The 21315-nt window shown below is 40.5% G+C and overlaps 1 protein-coding gene across 19 annotated transcripts in view; it reads left to right on the forward strand.

Annotated features, from left to right (window-relative positions):
• Positions 1-21315, forward strand: part of TTLL5 (tubulin tyrosine ligase like 5) — a 241135-nt gene that overhangs the window by 14861 nt on the left and 204959 nt on the right. For 18 of the 19 annotated variants that reach the window (XR_013993323.1, XM_081048131.1, XM_081048142.1 and 15 more), the window contains 6 exons: positions 674-756; positions 2101-2207; positions 4083-4213; positions 10558-10640; positions 19147-19216; positions 19664-19748. Coding sequence is in view for 17 of the 19 variants with exons in the window: in XM_081048131.1 (XP_080904257.1) it covers positions 674-756; positions 2101-2207; positions 4083-4213; positions 10558-10640; positions 19147-19216; positions 19664-19748 (559 nt within the window). In the remaining 2 variants the exon portion in view is untranslated. Of the gene's footprint in view, positions 1-673; positions 757-2100; positions 2208-4082; positions 4214-10557; positions 10641-19146; positions 19217-19663; positions 19749-21315 lie in introns of those variants that run through there. The other variant, XM_081048140.1, reaches the window with a different exon arrangement.

Here is a 21315-nt window from a genome sequence, read left to right on the forward strand (position 1 = left end):
ACAAAAAAAAAATCAATTGTATTGAAATACAGTTATCAAGACATTTTTCAAACCCCAAATTTGATACGTGCCTTTTTATTAGTGCATTAAACAACATAAGCTAGTGGTAGATCTGTTGTTAACTTCCATAATTTTTTTTCCTTCCTTGTTTTTAAAAATTAGTTTCAGGTGCACAAAACAATGTAATAGACATTTATCATTTATATGTAATAGTTAGACATTTATCATTTATAGACATTTATCAGAAAAATGGAGTAACTGTGTCAACCCCCCTCAACTTGCATAATTTTTAAATACTGTGAGAATAAGTGAGATTTTGAGATAACTGTAATAAGTATAAAATAAAATACCTGATATCTATTGGTGGCAGGGTCCAGGAACTGCTAATACTACTCTGCTTTGATACCTATATTCCTAATTGAAGGTAATATTAAATTTCAGCTAGAAATTGATAAAAAACAACGATGTCATTTTCCCTCCATGCTTAGTAACCCCCAACAAATCTCAGGCTAAGAACCCTTGGTCCAAAATAATCCACAACCTTTCCTTTTAGTATCGTAACGGTAGCAATATAATGTTATTGAGTATAATTAAGAAAGATACGCTCTTAGAGTTTATCTGTCTCTACAGTTAACTTCCTGGTTACTGAACTTGATTCTATGTTTTTCTTTAGAGCGTTATCATTTGTCTTACAAGATTGTGAGAACAGACAGTCGCCTGGTACGCAGCATTCTGACAGCGCATGGATTTCATGAAGTAAGCTCATTTTTACTACCTCACCTGATCTGTCCAAAAGCTGACAATCTTAGCCACCTGACTGTTACTTAACAGTGCAAACTCTAGAAGTACATGGGACCAATGTGTAGTGATGACACAGAACTTGCATTGAATTTTACTGGCTTTACCAGTTTTTCCTTGCAATTCATGGAAAACATTTTCACAAGATTTTTTTTGTTTTGTAAAAAAGATATTTTTCTTGCTATGTTTTTAGGCTTGGGCGAGAGCCAGAGTTACCCATAAATAATTGTCTGTTACCCATTTAAGATTCTTTGATTGCAAGCAACAAAAAACAGACTCTGCCTAACTTAAACCGAAGGGGTTTGTGGGAAAAATGTACACAAGATGGCTAGCAGAGTCAGAAGAAAGGCTGAAAGGCAGGCCTTTGGAAGGAGAGAGACCAGGACAGCTCAGGGGATTTGGGAACAGAAATCTTCAGAACCATTTCTTCAGGGCAGTGCCATGGAAGTGACTTGACTCCATTCATTGTCCTTGTGCCTTTCTCCACTCAGGAATCACATCTGGAGATAGAATGACTAGCCCAGCTTGGGTGATGGATTCACTCCTTGGAGTAAGAGGGGGTGGGGTGGGTAATCGGCAGATCCTTTAAAACCAAGGAATATGTTATTCCCAAAGAAAATTGGGGAAATTGGGATGTTGACATCAAAAGGGATGGCAAAAATGTTGCACAGATTTCCACTGTAGATATTTTGAGACAGTTGATACAGGTCTGGCTGCTAGCTCCTTATCCTACGTTGAGGTCTGAAGTAGACATTTTGAGGAGTTTTTGATACCAGTTTATATCCTGTCTTACTGCTCTTTTTATCTCCAGGGCTTAATATGGTGCCTATCAAATCATAGGCACAGAATATAATTGTTGAATGAATGGACAAGTGAATGCCTATGAATGAAGGGATGAATTCTAAGTTGGTTTGCTACTAGAAGTTTTTAGTTCTGATCAGTACTTTATTTCCAGCATTTGCAAGAACATCTGGGCACTCTGAAAAGGGAGTTTTGGACTTGGGCCCTCTTCTCATGCTTTTATGTGCAAGAATATTAAGAGATGTCATGGACTTTTGTAGAAGGATTAATTTATTCTTTTTGCATTTGGGCTTTGCCCGACTCTCTCATTCTTTAAATTTGATTATCCCCATGTTCTCTGTATTCAACTTTTGTTTTGCTAGGCTCACCTACTAACTGGGCCACCCCGTGAGTACTTTGTGGATGTAAAATCTCTATGGCCTTTTCTGCCATCGCTCTTTGCTTTTCATGGAGAAGGACTCTCTCTGATGTTTTTTACCTTGTCTTTTTATCTGCCTTCAGGTTCACCCAAGCAGCACTGACTATAACCTAATGTGGACAGGGTCCCACCTGAAGCCCTTCTTACTTCGCACTCTCTCTGAAGCACAAAAGGTTAATCACTTTCCCAGGTAATGCTCCAGTAGCTACTTTGCTCTATTGAAAGGTACCTGACATCATAGATTTAAATGTAAAACCTAAACTTCTAGAAGAAAACATAGGAGAACATCTTTATGACTTTGGATTAGGTAAAGAGTTCTTAGATATAACAATAAAAGCATAATCCGTATGAGAAAAATACAGATAAATTGCACTTCATCAAAATTTAATATGTCTATTCTTTGAAAGACACTGTTAAAAAAAATGAAAAGACAAACTAAAGATTGGTAGAAAATATTTGTAAAACACATATCTGGTAAAGAATTTATGTCCAGAATATATGATAAACTGTCAAAACTCAATAATAAACAACACTGTTTTTCAAAATGGGCAAAATATTTGAACAGATACTTCACCAAAGAAGATATACGGATATGAAAAGATGCACATTAAAAGACGTTGAATGTCAGTAGTCGTTAGTGAAATCCAAATTAAAACATGTGGTCTACTACATACCTATTAGAAGGGCTAAAAACAAACAGAAAAAGCAGACAATACCAAGTGCTGGTCAGGATGCAGTGTAACTGGAAATCTAAAATTTTGCTGTGGGAAATGCAAAATGGTTCAGCCCCTTTGGATAACAATTTGTCAGTTTCTTATAAAGTTAAACACATACTTATGTGATGGTTTTAAAATGTATTTACACATTCCTTGACATTGCCTTCAAAAGATTGAGCTTAATTTCTCGGTTTTTGAATGTGGACTGGACTTAAGTGACTGACTGCTAAATAATAGAATGTGGCAGAAGTGACACTGTGTCATTCAGTCAGCCTGATGGAAAAATTCACATGGAGAGAACTGAAGCTTCCTGCCAACAGCCAGCCCCATGTGAGTGAGCTATCTCGAAAGTGGGTCCTCCAGCCCCTGTCAAGCCTGATGACTGCAGCCCTGGCTGACATCTTGTAACCTCATGAGAAACCCCAAGAGAGAGCTACCATGCTCTGCCAGTCCCACATTCCTCCTGGCCCACAGAAACTGTGTGAGATAGAAAATGTTTATTATTTTCAGTTGCTATGTTTTAGAATAATTTTATTAGGCAGCAATAAGAAAACTAATACTACTTACTAAACAAGCTTATTAAACCCAGCCATCCCACTGCCTGAGAGATGAAAATGTATGTTCACACAAAAACTTATAAAAGCCTATGTTCATATCAAAACCTGTACACAAATGCTTACAGTAACTTTATTCATAATCTTCAAAAACTGGAAACAGCTCATATATCCTTCACCTGGTGAGTCGATAAACAAACTGTTACACACGAATAATGGATTACTGCTGACCCATAAAAGGGAATGAAATACTGATACACGCAACAATAAGGCTAAACCTCAGTTGTGTTATAATCAGAGCAAGAAGCCAGTCTCCAAAGAATACATGCCGTATGATTGGTTCCCTTCATTTGACTTTCTGGAAAAGGCCACATAGGGACAGGAAACAGATGACTGTTTGCCAGGGCCTGGAGGTGACTGAAGGGTTGACCACAGAAGGCCTGGAGGTGACTTTTGGGGATGTTGGAACTCATCTATATGTTGATTGTGATGGTGGTGGTTACACAGTTGTATGTGTTTGTTCAAATTCATAGAATTATACTCTAAAAATGGCAAATTTTACTGTACGTAAATTACACCTTAATTTATTCATTAGGAATAAATCTGATCAAAGAAATCCATTCCATGAAAATGATGAATAAACCTTTGAGGTTGACAAAGTGATAGATGTGGCATATGCCGCTGTCCTCAGTAACTGCTTCAGAACTGGGAACTGTGACCTCTTGAGGATAGGATAACACAGGAAGGTCTCTGAATTGGAGTTTTCTGAAATGGGACTACTTCTATGGTTTTTAGGTCGTATGAACTAACCCGGAAGGACCGACTGTATAAAAACATCATTCGAATGCAGCATACGCATGGATTCAAGGCTTTCCACATCCTCCCTCAGACCTTCCTGCTGCCAGCTGAGTACGCGGAATTCTGTAGTAAGTGCTTGACTTAGAGCGCCCAACACCAGCAACTGGACCTGGGGCGGACTCACTCCAAGGGCTGCCTCAAGGCGGGAACCAGTCAGGGCTTTCCAAATCCTTCAAAAATTGTTTCATTCGTGAAACAGCTGCAGAGATACCTTTAAAGCTATTTTTATCCTGACTACGTACCTGTATGTTTATTCTTAGTAAGTCTGCCAGTGTCATTTATGGAAGGACACACTGGTGCAATATAAACATATTCTTAATATAAAAAGTCTCTTCTTCATTGACAAGAGTTAGTATCCTTATAAGGATGTATATACTTATGCATATAAACTACATACGCACGCTTGTTGGGTGTCTCTTTTCCTTTTAACATTTAGGGAATATTTCTGTCACCTTGGTTTCTGGACCTGTGTGACTTATATTCTTGGAAGTAGAAGTATTATTGTGCATCTTTGGTGTTAGGGATCAGAGGTACCAGTTAGTCACTCTCTCCTTTGAGTTCAGACTAATTGAAAAATACACATGGGAGCCAAATAGGGATCTGAATGTCAGCTGTATTGCTGGTAAAAGTAGATAGGGCCAAGTAGCCTGCATCCAGGGGTCAGTGGGCTTCTTATTTCTTTTGCCTGGAAGCGAACTTACCTCCCCAGGTCTAGACAGAGGAGATGAGCTATTTCAGGCTTTCCTCCTGGGGCAGAGTCTGACTCTTGGCTCAGTGCACAGAGAAGGTGTGAGGCACATCTTTTGTGAGACCTAAATAGTAGTAGTAATAGCTAACAACACTTAATGAACACTTCCTTCCTGTTAGGCCTCTTCTAAGTGGTGCCTCTGCTCTGAGGTGGGTACTATTAAAATTCCCAGTTTTACAGATGAGGAGACTAAGGTACAGAGAGGTTAAGGAACTTTCCATGTGCAGCTGGCAGATGGTGGGATTGGAATTCAAACCTGGCAGTTTGGCTTCAGAGGCCATGCTCTGCATCACTGATAATAGCACTTGTTGGTCCCACTGGGACCATAGGTTGACAGTTCAGTATTTTCCCACAGAGGGCTCTGAAATGGGTCAGGGTAGATTATTAGATGAATTAAGTTAAAAGACAGCAATGCACTCAAAGCTGAAAATTTGTAGTTAAGAATTTTTGTTATGTGACTTTAGCCAAGTTCCTTCAACCTCTCTGTGCCGTAGCTTTCTCCTCTGTAAAAAGGGACTTGTAAAAACAACTTGCCTCCAAACCACAGCTGACTTTGTAGTGTTGTTAGGATGTTTCAATAGGTTCATACATGGAAAGCACTTGGAATGGTGTCTTATGGTGCTTAATAAATATTCAATAATATTTCCTATTTCAAGTTATGTTGAGAGATATCATTACATAATCAAAGTGAAATTATGTAATAAGCCAACATAATACTGTAGCATAAAAATGCTTCAACTAGCATGTCGGCAATGTAGAACTGTTCCCGAAATGACTCCTCCTGGTGTTGGAGTCCTAATGAGAAATTAAAGTTTGGAATAATTTCCTATAAAGACTAACGGCATCTAAGTTGAAAGTTCCCTTTCTCCTCTGCAGTCGCTTCTTCTGTTCTTCCCACCCTTTGGAGGCAGGTGAAAGGCTGGGGAAGCTCATTCTAGATGATCGGAGAGACTTAGGGTTTCTCTGTAAGTTCAAGCCTGACCTGTCTTTCAGCTTATTATTCAAACTCGCATGTGTTCTGCTTTTAACAAAAATGAATTCAAAAGGTCAATAATAGAACACATATAGTTAATACAGGGACAATCCAAAGCCGCCACATTTAGCCCCAGGGCAGTTGTTATAGGCAAATGGGGTTCCTCACTCTCCCAAACAAACCACTCATTGCTGTTGCCATGCAAAGAGCCCAGCAGGGACTGTGTTTGTGAAGAGGGAAGACAGGGAAGACGTGTAAAGAGGAATCTTCTTGGTTTCCATCTTGCCAGGATATCAGTCATTCTTTGCCAGTTGCCAGGTGTTTGTGACCTCTAAATCCACTGGGGAGAAATCCAGTATCATTAAGTTAATTGTGTTGCTAAGTTTACACATTAGGGGAGAAACCCATCTATTCCTACCCCTTCCTCTTTCAAAGAGACTTCTTCAGAAAGTATTGTCTTGCCCTTTGGTGTACACCTAGCATGTTTTAATTTGGAAATTCCATTTTCTTCTTGACGCTTGTGTTCCTGACTTCCAGTGGTTACTTGCGTGTGGGCAATAAGAGATTTTTGAGAAGGAAAGGGAGGTGAACAGGCTGGTCTTTAGACAAATGACTGCTTGAAATGAGTTGGAGGGAGCAGGGGAGAAGTGCAGTGTTCACTTTGAAGGTTGCTGAGTGACCCAGGTGAGAAGTGTATCTGGGCTGAGCTAGCAGCCAGGATGGGAAGGATGGCAGAGTAAATGAGGTTCACTAACTGGCTGCGAGCGTGAGTCTGAGAAGCTGGAGGAGCATTAAGTCCTCCTCCAGGGAGTGTAACCAGGAACGCAAAGGAAGAGTGTTAAAGGGGAAGGAGGAGTTTACAGTTTGGATCAGCTTTGGATTTGACGTGTCCACAGGCAGGCATCCATGTTGTGACGTTTTGCAGGCAGTTGTAAAGGCAGTTTTCAGTTCTGGCCAGAAACATAAATTCTAGAAGTTGCAGGTAAGGGAAGGAAAAATTACGAGGAGCAGTACCACAGAGAAATCAGAGTGAGGTGAGCTCGAAGGTCTGAGCAAGGGAGTGAGGTCCCTGGGGAGGCAGGAGAGGGTTAAATCAGCAGCCCAGTGGAAGGGTAAGCTTTAGGAAGGAGGTGGGCATGTCTCTTTCTTAAAAGAAGGAAAAAAAGAAAAGGAAGGCTAAGTAATGACTCAGGTAAAATTTTAGAAGTAGAGGAAAGCAAGCGAGTGGGTTAACAAGGTTTGACAATTAAGTTCGCAAACTTAGTTGTCAGACCTCATATGTTACAAATTCCCAGTCTTCTTGGCGAGGAGGGTGATGAGATCACATGACAGGAATGAAGGGCGTAGGGATGGGTTTGTGTGTCTGAGAGGCGCAGAAAGGGATGGAAATAGTTTGTGAAGGGCCTTTGAAAGGGAACTCACAAGGAACAGATACGAGTATTGCCTGAAAACACTGGAGGTACCAGCCAAGGTGGAGCTTGTGAGTTTATGGCTTTTTTGTTCTACTAAGAGAAGACCTTAAATCCATCTCTGTAGAGGTCTGGCCCAGAGACCAGCCGCTACCTCCAGAGATGTGAAAGCCTGGGTACCACCAGTAATTAGTGTGGGGGTTGGAATACATGGTGTAGATCTTCCTAGACTCCTGGTGCGCTGTTGCCAGTTGCAGTATGTGATACACTTGGAGGTCTGTGACCCTAAAGAACCTAAAGAAGAATCTCGTGCCAACTCCAGCCACTTTCCTGCCTGTGGACAGCTTTCTCAGCAGGAAGGCAACAGTATCAGAAAAGCAAACGTCCCCCCTCCAAACCCCAGCAGATTTCTGTTTACTTCTAATTGGCCAGACTTGTGTCCTACAGCCATCTTTACTTGCAAGAGAGACTGAGAAATAATTCTAAGGAATGGGCAAAATTTTGATGTCAGCCGGTTAATTACACCTGAGTGGATTTCAAAGCAATCAGCAAATTTATAGAATCCTAATATTGGAATTTTAAGAGAGCTCGTTTTAAAGATGAAATTGGCTAGTTTAAGCAAATTACCCATGGTGTAAGAGCCAGAATTCAGACTCACGTCTTTGTACTCCTGGTTCAGTGCTCTTTCCATTGCGCTGAATGGGCTGCCACTGTAGGGCGGGGGGGACACTAGAAAGAATCGCAGACCGTCTAGCACCTCTTCATCCCCACCGGCTGCCGAGCTCTTGGCCCTGCCGATGCCTCGGACTTTTCTGGCTTCCTACCCACATGTTTAGGAAAAAAAAAAAATCTTTGTTCTGAAATATAACAAGGAGAAAAGCCTAGCACGGAAGACAATGTTTTTGGTACTTAGAATGTCAAGAACATGATGAAAGTGAAGCACCGGAAGCAGCAGAAACTTCTGATAAGGCTGGTTCAAAGATTTATTAAACATGTTAGGTGGCAAAAATTCCATTTAGCTAGATACTCCTTTCTCTGAAACGAGAGTTTTCTACGTCTGCTTCTGAGAGTTTTCTAGTGTCTCCTGACAGGTTTGGTCATTTTCTCAGGCGTTTCTACAGCATGTGGCGCTTCGCCCTTGTAACTCTCCCTGTGTCTGTAGTTACTTGATCAGTGTCTGCCTTTTCTGCCAGTCTGATCTCCGTGAGGGCGAAGACTGTTTTTCACTCCTGCGTGAAACTGACTGACATGGATCAATCACCTAGCTAACCAATTGGCATGGATTGGGTACTTAGAACTAGTTGAATGAACGAAGGTTAGAACATCTATTATAATTTTTTTGTTTTCTTTTATTATTAATAGCGTCATCTGTACTCAATCCATTGTTTCCTCAGAATCTGGGGGAAAATGGCACAATGAAAAAAAATATATAAGCTGTATACACATACATATATTCAGTGGCTTCACTGTAAAGATTTAATCTGTCTTCTGGAACTATAAATGTCATCTGTAGCAGGACTTTAAAATTGTTATATTTTTTTGAAAGGGTATATATTCCCAGGGTACCAGACAATAATTAGTGAAAATTTTCCTTTCTCCTCTTTTCCGTAGACATCTAGTTCTCCTCCCCAGAGGTGATCAGTGTTCCCGGGTTTTTTACATATCTTTTTAGAGACAGTCCCTGCACTTACTAGCATGTAGCTTGTGTGTATGTGAACAGATGGGAGCAGACCATACACACTGCCCTCCACTTCCTTGGTTTGCACTGAACAGCCTATCTTTGCGGTCATTCCCTATCTGTCCATTGATGACTTTCCCATTTTGTGTGTCTGCTTAATACTCCATTACGTAGATCAGGTGCCTGCAAACTGCAGCCCTTGGATCAAAGCTGGTCTTCTGCCTGTTTTTATGCATCCCACGAGCTAAAAATGGTTTTTATACTTTTAAATGGTTGAAACAAAAAAGAATAAAATTTTGTGGCATGTGGAAATCATACGAAATTCAGTGTCCATGAATGAAGTTTTATCGGAACACAGCCTGCCCCTTTGTTTACACTGTTTATGGCTGCTTTGGAGCTACAATGACAGAAGTGAATAGTTGCAACAGAGACTGCATGGCCTGCAAAGCCTCAACTACTTATTATCTGGGTTTTTACAAAAAAGTTTGCTGGCCCCTCACACAGGTGTAATATAGCGGACAGCTTTTGATGTTGTTACACAGCATTGAATAATGTTGTACATACAGCATTTCACACATGTGTGAGGAGAACTAGGGGATACATTTCTAGAAGTGGAATTGCTGATAGCGTTTTAAATTCTGGGTGGCGATTTCATTTTTCCTGATTCTGTTAGGTTGCATCAAGGGAAAAAGCAGAAGATAGGGGAGAATGGACAAGGAGACTTCTTTTTCTCCTCCTGGTGAAATGGTCTGTGGCACTGACCACGTCAAGTGCCTGTCGGGGGCCCTTGAAAAGACAGTTTGGCTCATACCAGCGGGAGAGTCCTTTGTTCCTGCTTCTCTCCGGGGCCCTCTGACTTTTCCCTAAGTGGAAGGCAGAGCCATCGGCAAGCCTCTGGGAATCAGTGTGGTTTCTCTAACCATGATCCAGAGGTATTTAAGGTGTAAACCTGAACCTGGGAAAGGAACAAGTCTGGGGTACTTTTTATTCACTTGTAAATTATTGTTTTTCCTCTTCGCTTGCACATTGTTTGATATTGTTTGATATTAGGTGATTTTTTTCCTATAAGCTCAGAGAAATTGCTTAAGGAAAGTGGCCATATTAGGAGGTCTGGCATTTGACACATTGTCACTGCAGTGTGAGCCTCTGGAGGTCCTTTAGGTAACGGAGGAACCTCGAACATTCATAAAGGTTGTTTGTGACAGTGATAGGCTAACAGCCAGATATTTGTCTTACTTTGTTTTCATTGTCTCATTCAAGAGGGGTAATGGTGGCAGAAGTATGTTAGGTAGTATTTGCTGTCATTTTGCTGTCTCCTCCTTCTCTTTCTCCTCCCTCTTTTTTTTTTTTTGTTTCTTCCCTTCTACTCCTTCCCACCCTCCCTCCCTCTCTCTCTCTCTTCTGTCTCTGTTTTTGTTTTAATTTTTAAGGCTAGTCCAAAAATACTGATTACTTGAGCTGCTGCCCTCCACTTAGAAATTTGGAAAATTTGGAAAATTCTTTGGGTACCTGAGTAAATAGCCATTGTTAATTTAAGTTGATAAACTCATGTCCCTTCTTTCTCTTTGTCTCTCCCCCTTTTTATCTCCCAATACTTTGAGCAGATTCATATTCAAAGGATCGGGGACCTTGGATAGTAAAACCAGTGGCCTCTTCGAGGGGGCGGGGTGTCTACCTGATCAACAATGTAAGTATCCAGCACATGGCAACCTCCCTCTTTTTTGTTTTTCCGTGTGTCACCCCTTGTCCTCGCTACTAGTACAGTGCCCTTTCGTTAAGCGCAGGTGTTCCCTTCTGAAATCTGCATTCAGAAGTATGAGCTGAGGGTGGGTATCAGTTTTCTACTGGCGGGGACCTCCTTTCATGACGACAGTTACTCTATGGCTGAGAAGTTACTTGACCAAATTTTGGGGGAGGACAGCCTTTGGTGTCAGCAGAGAAGAGGTACCATTTGTGCTTTCAGCATACTGTCATGTTAATAATTCCTTAGCATGAAGCATCAATTGGTAGCATGTATATTTAGTTTTTATTGTGAGCAAAACTGGGTTTCTGTCCTCAAAGCCATCAGGGAAATTAACTTTGGTTTGGTGTGGCATCCTTGCTGCTCCTCCCTCCCTCCCTGGCTGCCTCCTCCTCATCCTCCTCTTTTTTCAAGGCATCAGTATCTTGATTCTTTGCAAAATCCTCATTAAAAGTTGTTTTGAAGTTGAGTACATATACAGAATAAATGAAATCAAATCCCAACCCCAGTCTTATTCCCTAGACTTTCAGCAGTAGTTACTGGGTTTCCCCCAAAATAAGACCGAGCTGGACCATCAGCTCTAATGCATCTTTTGGAGCAAAAATTAATATAAGACCCGGTCTAATATAATATAATATGATATAACATAATATAATATTATGTAATTATATATAATATAATGTTATAATATAACATAATATGTTATATAAGACCTGATATGTATAATGTGTATATATATATATTATATATATACGTTTTATATACGTCTTATATATAATGTAATATAAGACCGGGTCTTATATTAATTTTTGCTCCAAAAGACACATTAGAGCTGATGGTCCGGCTAGGTCATTTTTTGGGGGGGAAATGCAGTAGTACCTAATATAGTTGATATATGTTTCTTTTCTCAACTTTACATTGTTAATTCCCAGTTTGATATTTATGCGCTCACATCACCTCCTACCCTCGCTCTTTTCCACATTCCATCTCTGAGTTTGATTACTTTTTATTATTTTTATATTTTAAAGGTTTATAACATTTACATCCCCTTCAATTTCTTTGCTTTATCTATAAGTTGAGTAAAAAGTTTAAACTCAGTAGAAACTTGACAGCATTGGAATTCTGAAATTTAACCAATATTTCAGCCTAGGTCTTTTTTCATTTCTCCTAGACATTTGGTCAGCCCTATCACTGTGGAAACTAGTGTTTTTCTTTAGTTCAGGGAAAATTGTCCATTTTTTTTGTCTTCGTTTCTGCGTCTAGAATTCCATTCTGAGGCATTCTGGGTCTTTCCTTCATGTCAATTTTTCTCTCATTTTACAGTCTTTTTCCCCATCTTTGTCTTCTGGATCACCAGTTTGAACTCTATTCATTTTATTATTCATTCCATCGTATTTCTATATTGGCTGTCATAGTTTCCAGAAATTCTTATTTTCTCATTTGCTTTATTTGTTTATTTGTTTTTGGTAGTAGCCTATTGTTGCTTAATGGATACAGTTTGTCTCCTGGTCTTTCTGAGGATACCAGCTGAAAGTCTTTTAAAGTTCTCTTTTTTTTGGTAACTTCTCTTGGAGTGGTAATTTTTCCTGCTGTTGGGATTTCTCAATGTCAGTGATCTTATGTGTATGGAGTCACATTTATGAACAAAAGACTAGACTGATTGAAATTGACCGCTGGCCTGGGTTTCTCCTACTGTTGTGTGGTATGGATTCCCTGCTAGCTTCTGCCTGGGTGGGAGGCTGGCCGTGAGATCTGTGCCAGGACAAAGCATGTTGTGACTGTCGGGCTGCACCTTAGTGGATGTGGGTGAGGAGCATGCCTCTTCCTTCCCCCTTGCCAAAATAGGGCAGGCCTTATCGTGGAGCCAGAGGGAGATTTGGGTGATTTCTCTTTTGGGCAGTGCCACCTTTCCTCTCTTTTCTCTGTTGTGTCTGTTGAGGGATAGAGTGGCCTCAAGTTCCAACCTTGTTTCAGGTCCCTGCACTCACATAAGATGTCCTCCCCAGGGTCATCCTTAGGTTTTTATCCTGAGGGCAGAGCTTTGGGTGTCGGGAAGGCCCCCTGGCCTCACTACTCCAAATGCTCTGTGGTAATTATCAGTCTGATGCTTGTTCCTTGGCCCACTCCTGCTCCTCATGTGCGTTCACTACCAGCTTGGAACTTCTCAGAGGCCTTCTTAGAAGATCACTCTCACCTCTGATATTCTGGGCAGGGGCTTCCTCTGCTCTCTTTTCTCAACCTATTCCTATCTGCTTTCGATCTTAAAGGATTTCCTTAAACTTTTGGTCTGTGGTTGGCATCTTTAACTGCTTTCTAGCCTTGTTACCATTTCATTCTTTTACAAATATCTTCTCTGTCCTTCCAGTGGGACTCTGAAAGGGAAGAGGGAGAGAGGTAGATATGTTATGTGTACGGTCAGGACTCCATCTTAATTCTCCCTCTTCTCTTTTCACATGGTCTGTCTGAGCTATTTCCTATATGTGCAGAAGCTATTAATAACTTTCTGAGGGGTCTTTCACTTTGGAAAATCCTCAAATTCAGTCTGGACTAAAAACTGTATTATAAAGAAGATGGCCACACCTTTTGTGCTGAAGACATAGGAGGCCTTAAAATTAACTTCGTGAACTTGCCACCGTGTGCTTACATTGGCAGCACTGTACAAACAGCTCGGTAAGGTTTCATAACCTTGGTATATCAATGTCTCACAGCTGTGCTCGTGTCAACGTGTGATGATGTCTTGCTGAGTGGTGTTCATTATTGTTGTTGCATGTTTTTGTGTGCCATCGGGAGAATGTCTGAGCTTGAATTAGAGCAACGAGCAAACATTAGATTTCTTGTTAAACTTGGCAATAGAGGAAGTGAAATCAGGGACATGTTAGTCCAAGTTTATGGGGATAATGCCATGAAGAAAACGGCGGTGTACAAATGGATTAAACGTTTTTCTGAGGGGAGAGAACGCGTCACTGATGAAGAGAGGTCAGGGCGGCCAGTAACGAGCAGAACTGATGAAAACGTTGCAAAACTATGTCGAATTGTGTGTCAAAATCATCGGCTGACTGTGAGAAGCATAGCAGATCAAGTAAACATCGATAGAGAAACAGGAAAATCTTAACTGAAAATCTTGGCATGAGAAAGGTGTGTGTAAAAATGGTCCCGAAGGAGCTCACTGATGAACAAAAGCAAACGAGAGTCCAAGTTTGCCAAGACCTTTTGGAGAGTCAAGACGATGTTATGGGCAGTGTTTTCACTGGTGATGAAACATGGGTGTACCAATATGACCCTGAAACAAAGCGTCAAAGTGCACAATGGAAGTCAGCCAATTCTCCACGACCAAAAAAGTTCCGTCAGTCCAAATCAAGAGTCAAAATGATGTTGCTAACCTTTTTTGATATCAGAGGGATTATTCATTATGAATTTGTACCAACCGGACAAATAGTTAACCAAGTTTACCACTTGGAAGTACTGAAAAGGCTGCATGAAAAAGTTAGACGACCTGAACTTTTTACCAACAACATTCATGGCTCTTGCATCACGACAATGCACCAGCTCACAGGGCACTGTCTGTGAGGGAGTTTTTAGCCAGTAAACAAATAACTGTGTTGGAACACACTCCCTATTCACCTGATCAGGCCCCCAATGACTTCTTTCTTTACCCAAAGATAAAGGAAATATTAAAAGGAAGACATTTTGATGGCATTCAGGACATCAAGGGTAATACGATGACAGCTCTGAAGGCCATTCCAGAAAAAGAGTTCCAAAACTGCTTTGAAGGGTGGACTAGGCTCTGGCGTCGGTGCATAGCTTCCCAAGGGGAGAACTTCAAAGGTGACTGTAGTGATATTCAGCAATGAGGTGTGTAGCACTTTTTCTAGGGCGAGTTCGCAAACTTGATTGTCCATCCTCGTATAGGCTCTGGTTCTGCTGTAGCAACTACTACAGCTGCAGGCCCAGGCTACAAGTCCTATTACCTGATCCTGGGTCACCCTGGAGCTTTTCACTCTGGGTCTCTTGAGGCAGAAGGCCCTGGTCAGATGCCTTGGATCTCTCTTTCCTTGTCTCTTTTCTGACCTTGGCATGCAGGCTCCTGTCCGACAGCTTTTCCTTCAGCTCCATGCCAGGAGCTCCAGTGTTGTTTGAATCTCATGGACGGTACTAGTTTGGGTTTGGGTTTTAGCTGCCAAATGGAATTGCTATTGAAAGTCAACTGTGGTACAAGTTTGCTTTTTATTTTCTTAGACATGAGTCAAAAAGAATAGGATCTATTCCCAGCTCATCTGGGACTTTTTTCTTTTGGAATGCTCTTTTGCCCTAGTGATTTGTTATTTTAAAACCAACATCATAAAGAATAGAAAAGTTAAACTTTCCTCAGTGGGGCTGAGAACCCTGTGCCCTGACTCTTCCCTGGATGCTGAGTCTCATAAAGGGGGTGACAAGTCTTGAGAAAATGCATTTGGCAGGCCCTCCTACTCCCTCCCACCTCTCCCTGGGCTGAATCCCTGGAGACCCCCTGCATAGATCAAAGCACTTGGCTGGACCCTTGGTCCCCCTTCCCCTCATAGAAGCTTTGGAATGAGTCTGATTCTTTGAGGTATTTGGTGGAGGTGCCAGACAGAAGCCTGGGAAGATGCCAGTAGGCACCAGGGGAGCTGGCAACGTGGACATAATGGGAAAATATTCCCATTTCACTCTAAAACTGGAATTTTATCACCTTTTACCCAGACCTACAAACCATGTAGTTAATAATACTCTTCTCTCTCTCTTTACACACAAGGCCTAACCATTCCCTCTTTTCCATACCTGGATCCTTTCCCATGGAATATGTGACCCATTAGCCAACTGGATGAAGTAACTCTTTCCAAGGCTGCTGCCTGCTTTCCTTTTAGAGTTGAGAGGTAGGGGGAGGGAATGCTCAGGCGAAGGGTCTGTGATCAGAACTAACAGGAGTGGGTGAGGGGTGTTGTGAGGGCGGGCGGGGGGCAGAGTTAGGTGTGAGGGCCACACGAAAACATCTTTCCCTGTCTTCCTGCTGCAGTGAGAGGGCCTCCTATTAAACATTCCCAATAATAGTCATAACCTTTTGGAAAATATCTGCAAATAGCAATTTTTACCATTACGAGAACAGGATAAAGGATAGAAAAAGCAGTACTTTTATGTAATACTGAAGAGAAGTGTGAGTTCTTACAGATGGAAGCATCTTGCTGATTGGCTAACGTAGTCTCTCACTAATGTGCTCTTTAACTCTAGAAATACATCATAAAGGAACAGAGTCGTGTTTGATCCAGCTCCTTCAGTAACCGTTACTGAATGCCATATTTTCCCAATTTAGTTTATTCAAATACAGGAGGGGAAAGATCTGGTGTTTTCCAATTAGGGTATGAATTTGATTATAGAAGTCGTATTTAGTCATCCTTGCTTGTCTGACACATTATCCGTGGTAAATACAATATTCATATTTTCCGTAGGATTTTAAGTCACTCTATTCACTCCTATATTTGTGAATATAATTTTGTACAGCTTTCTTGTTTCTGGTTGTTTATATGTTGTCATCTTATGTGCTCTCTTTTTTTCTAAGCGTTCAGCAAATACTTAGGGAGTCCCAGCTGTGTGCCAGGCGCTGCCACTCCATGAAACCTTTTGAGGAACAGGGACTCTCTCCTCCTCCTTAGGCATATTAGAACTCAGTGCCCTGCTCCGGTAGAATGGTGCAGAGCGTGCTCTGATGAACGCTGCTGAGTTACAGAACTTCGTCACTGGAACCACATAGATCCTATTGAGTTTGCAGTAATAATGACAACTAATATTTCTTGAGCATTTGCTATGTGCCTACCACTGTGCCTTCCAAATATAATCTTATTTAGCCTTTATAAGAACCCTGAGGTAATTACTGTTATTTCCTTCGTAAGTGGCACAGTCAAGATTGTAACTCAGGTCTAGCTGATTCCAGAGCATAAGCTCTTAACCACTGTACCATTCTGTCTTACAATAACTTAACTGATACCATGAGCTTTACTCGTACAGTCCAGTTAGAAAAATAGATATATTTCCAACATTCCCAATAATCCAGATTCACATACTTTGGAGGGCAGTTTGAGCTTGGAATAGAAATCATATGAAATGAGTTAACTGGGGATTGATGAAAAGGAAACAGGCTTGAAGATATAAAAAACTTCCATTAGTTTCTTATCAATATATAACAATATACAAAGAAACTATACCCAAACTATTCTTCTATGAGCTTACAACTAAATTCCTAACGCAGAGAAAAATGAGAAGTACAGACCATTGAAAAATATTAAAGTTCCCTGAATAGTGTAAGAGATTGTGTTATGCATAACTCAAAGGACAGATGTGTGTGCTGCAGAAGGAAAGAGGAAATGACCATGGACATTAGATGTGTCATGGAGGGAAGCCCGTTACCAGCGTATTCAGGAAAGTTGTGTAGTCATGGATCTATTGTAGCCCATAAGTCCTATTCAGCAGGAAGAGAGCTGAAGTTGTCTAATTTTAGGTTTGGAACATAGCCTGCAGCTTACTGCTTTGTAGTGTGAGTGCATCAATCCTCACTAAGCTGACTCAGAATGGAGATAGTACTTGTGAGAAACTGATCAACAAACGTAAGGGAGTCAGGAAGTGGTGTGGGTGGCTGAGTCCATTAGTATGAATCAGTACTGATGTCATAGTGTTCACATGAGGCATAGAGAAGGGCTGTGGAAGTTGTGTTCCAAGTTTGAGATAGCAGCAGTGGGAAATGAGCTGGAGTTGCTCATCGTGGTTGTGTCTAATGTTATGGGTCACAAAACTATCCAAATGTGACAATAACTGGAATGTTTGGGATGGCAAATGCATTACTTTAAAGACCAACTTGAATCTGGGGGATAATGATTTTTAGTTCAGAACTTCGGGTGAAGATGTTAATAGTGCTCCAAAGCGAAGCCTCTGAGGCAGATTGCCTGGGTTCAAATACGGCTCTATTATTTAGTAGCTGTGTGACTCTGAGCAGGTTCCTAACCCTCTCTGACTTGCCTCATGTCTAGTATTTAGATGGTGATATGCCTACCTCATGGATTTGGGTGAGGATTAAACGGAATAGTACTTGTGAAGAATTGGAACAACGCACAGCAAATGTTTAATACATTTCTTAAGTTTTATTTTTTGATCCAAATGTTAATTATTATTCCTGTCTATGCTACTGTAGCTATTATCATCACACTTATTATTATAGCCACTTCCCTTTTGGAGTCCTCTAGTCTTCTATGGATTGTGGTGACTTCCGGTTGACTTCTCTGTCTTAATCTAATCTCACACAGAGTTGTTCTATCCCAGATATTTTAATATTACTATTTACTTAATTAAGAATCCACGATAATTTCCTGCTTCCCACCATGTTCAACCTAAACTCCCTCGCCAGGGGTTCAAATCCCTTTACCATTGGGGTTCCTCCCTACTAATTGTCTGACCATACCTTTCACTATTTCCTAATTCAGTCTTTTAGCCCCAGGCCTATACATCTGCCCAGTCTCTGTTCTACTGGGCTTTGTGCACGCCATCTTCCCATGATGGCCTCCTTCCCTTTCCACCGTGTGTTTAACATTCACTTCCGCACCTACTCTTCCATCTTCCAGGACAAGCCTTTCCTGACTGGTCCCACTTAACTGGTTTGCTCTTTTACTTTGCAACCTTTCATCTTGTACTTGCAGCTATGCTGTTTTGTATTCTTTTAAATTATATAATTTGCTGTCCCTCTACCTTAATACTGAACTCTTTGGGAGTAGGGATTAAGCTCTGTGAGGGAAGGGATTATATCTGTTGTCTTCATCACTGTCTCCCCTGTGCCTTATACAGTATCCAACAATACTCATATCTACGTATTGTAAAAACCACTCCTTTTTCATTGAAAAAAAAATTTTTTTTTTGAAAAATTTTTAAAATATCTGGTTCGGCCTCTCCATACAGTGGCATAGCAAGTACCATTCAGTGCATCAGTGAAACAGCCATTCCATTTCACAGGGGAAGGATCTAAGTTCTCTAAGCAACTTGAGGAAAGCTTTCCTTTAAGAATAATGGTAATATTGTAAAATTTGCTTGCTACTTTACATCTGAGAGAAAGCAAGGTTTTATTTATTTTTTAAGTAGCTTTCATTTTCTTAGCATATAACTATTTAATATCATGTATATAAATCTTTAAGGCTGTTTAGGCTTTATTTATTATGTGAGAGATGTGGTATAAATTTATTTTTTCCCCTACTGTAATTGGATACCTACAGTGTTTATGGAAGTGGTATGTTATGTGGCCAATTGATATATATATATGGGTAGCTTGGAGGAAAACTTTGAGTTTTAGTTCTCTACATTGTCATTTCTCAAATATTAACAACTTTGCTCCTTTATTGTAAGTAAGTTCAGGTTCCTGGGCATTTCTGTAGTACTTCCGTTCTCTGTCTTTACTCAATAGCCAAACCAGATTTCCCTGGAAGAGAACATCCTGGTCTCCCGGTACATCAACAACCCCCTCCTCATCGATGGTGAGTTGTGATTTGACCCTTGACTGGACTGGGCTAGTTGTTGCTAAATTTTTTTAAACATTTTCATAGTCTTCTCTAGTAAATCTTTATTAAGCTGATATGAAATTCTTGGAAACTGTGGCTTTGGAGATGAGGCTGGTTCCTTCCCTATGTCATAGGATTATTTTGAAAATGAAATGAGATAAAAAAGACAGTGCTTTATAGGGTATATACTAACAAGTATGTATGAAGACTGTACAATACCCAGTTATAAACTCTCTCATTTTATATGTATGTATGAAATGTGTAGCTATTATTTACCCTCCAAAGGCAAGCTGTGTGGGCGGTGTGTATTTTGTGGGGAGTGCAAGGCTGTTCTGTCTTTCATATTTGTTACATTGTCCTGTTTAGTCTATAACGGAAAACAAACACCCAGTTTCTTCCTGTGAATTCATATTTTGTTTCTAGATTTCAAGTTCGACGTGCGCCTCTATGTGCTTGTGACTTCCTATGACCCTCTTGTCATCTATCTCTATGAGGAAGGATTGGCCAGGTAAGAGACACATGGGGGCTGGGGGGCTTGTTTATTAGATCCATGAAAGAGTGTATGAAGATCAGGCTTTTCCTTTCTGTTACGTTCAACTCAGGAAAATCGAGTGGGCTCCAGAGGACAGAAATCAGTCTTGTTACTTTACAGCCTCACTTGCATATCCATGTATATGAACAAACGGGTAGTAAACATACACCTTTCCGAGCAGGGAGCCAGGGTTACATCGTATTTTCACGCAATGGCAAATTGTTAAGAAGACCTTAGTGGGGTTAAGATAATTTGTCATTGTTCTTCACAATTGATCTAGAAATAATGAAAAAATCCCACATTTATTTATCTGTTATATACCAGACATTTATTTAAATGCTCACAACAGCCTCATAGGTGATGCTTTTTGCAGTTGAAGAAACGGAGGCTTAGAGAGCTGAGGGAACTTGAAGTCACTTTTCTGAGATCTCCCAGCAGGTTGGTAGTGGAGCAGGAGTTTCAACTTATGGATATGACTCCAGAGCTCAGGGCCTGAGCTGTTTCATGCCCTCTTGTATTTAGGAGGCATTAGCTCCTTTTTCTTTTTTTACCTGCAGGTAATATACTTTACAGCATTTGGATATACGTTATTCTGTTTTTCTTGAGGCACTCTTTAGGTTCTGTGCTAATGTGCCTTACTTACAAAATTAAGTTCAAATTATAATTTTAGTATATGTGCTGCCGAAGCAAGCACAAGTTCAAATTATAATCATTTGAAGTTTTGTTTCCCATATCCGCAGAATTTTACAAGTGATAGTGTCTTCATAGACCCTTTAAATTGTTTAAAACTAGTTCATAAATTTGCTATGCTTGTGTTCTTTTCCCCCGCAAAATTAATGTAAATACCAACTCTCTTGTCCTGAAGTTCCTTTTATATGTAGTGGCCTTACAGAACATAGCAGATTAGGAGGTGGTTTGCATCTGTGTGAGCAGTCATGACAAACTAAAAAGCATGGTCTGTATGTGTTTATTTTAGAAAATGTGCTTTGAAGATGGGAAATGCAGTGGTCAGAACAAGACTACCTATTTAACTATAGGTGCTTTGACACATATTGTACTCTGACAATTGTTATGTTAGAATGATATTTTAATTATTGCACATACTCAAATTTTTTAATACCTCCTATGACTAGAATCAGGGTGAGACCCAGCTAACCAGATTCTAACTGGTTGAGCCATTTCTTCCTTTCACCTCTAGGTGTCAGCGACAGCATTTGTAAGCCCTGTCATATTCTTAACTAAGATTTATGAGTTTGAGCCCTAAGAACATTGGAGGCTACTGAAGCTCCGTAGTTCTGGCCTCTTGTTCCTTGACAATTGTCCAGTGGACTCAAAAAGAGTCAGGAGGCTTTGCCTAGAAATAAATGATGAAGATTTACTCAAGGGTCTTAGAGTTTGCAAACTAGGAACACAGCTAGCAAAAACTCAGCAGTGTTCCAAAGAGGGAAGAAAAGTTACGAGTTTTTATAGTAAAAGGTATACTCTTGAGAATTATCAGTCTTGCATTCTTAGTCCTAGGATTGGTCCAGGATGGTTATCAGTC

This window comes from Rhinolophus hipposideros (genome assembly GCF_964194185.1).
Source record: "Rhinolophus hipposideros genome assembly, chromosome: 5".
Classification (NCBI taxonomy): domain Eukaryota; kingdom Metazoa; phylum Chordata; class Mammalia; order Chiroptera; family Rhinolophidae; genus Rhinolophus; species Rhinolophus hipposideros.